General features: G+C 58.1%; 1 protein-coding gene across 1 annotated transcript; it reads left to right on the forward strand.

Moving 5' to 3' along the window:
- Positions 1-5: 5 nt before the first annotated feature.
- LOC107734836 (dynactin subunit 1-like) lies at positions 6-455 on the forward strand (the record flags this gene model as incomplete). The annotated part of the gene is made up of 2 exons (XM_016546739.1): positions 6-316; positions 392-455. Coding segments are annotated over 2 exons (375 nt in total), but the record flags the coding sequence as incomplete, so codon positions are not given.
- Between the last annotated feature and the right edge of the window lie 3 nt (positions 456-458).

Genomic DNA, 458 nt, shown 5'->3' on the forward strand with positions numbered 1-458 from the left:
CCTGATCAAACCCTGAGCTCCTCTGGTCTCAGGAGGCGCGCGAGGCTCTGGAGGCTAAAGACCGCTACATGGAGGAGATGGCAGACACGGCAGACGCCATCGAGATGGCCACGCTGGACAAAGAGATGGCGGAGGAGCGGGCCGAGTCTCTGCAGCAGGAGGTGGAGGCTCTGAAGGAGAAGGTGGAGGAGCTGAGCATGGACCTGGAGATCCTCAAACACGAGATCGAGGAGAAGGGTTCGGACGGAGCGGCCTCCAGCTTCCACGTCAAGCAGCTGGAGGAGCAGAACGGACGTCTGAAGGAGGCTCTGGTCAGGTAAAGCACGCACACACACGTCTGCGTGTTCCTGAGATCTGCTCCGTATCTTCACCTGTGTTTGTGTGTGTTCAGGATGAGGGATCTGTCATCGTCAGAGAAGCAGGAGCACGTGAAGCTCCAGAAACAGATGGAGAAGAAG

Source organism: Sinocyclocheilus rhinocerous, unplaced genomic scaffold (genome assembly GCF_001515625.1).
Source record: "Sinocyclocheilus rhinocerous isolate Xijiao unplaced genomic scaffold, SAMN03320098_v1.1 C35375262, whole genome shotgun sequence".
Taxonomy (NCBI): domain Eukaryota; kingdom Metazoa; phylum Chordata; class Actinopteri; order Cypriniformes; family Cyprinidae; genus Sinocyclocheilus; species Sinocyclocheilus rhinocerous.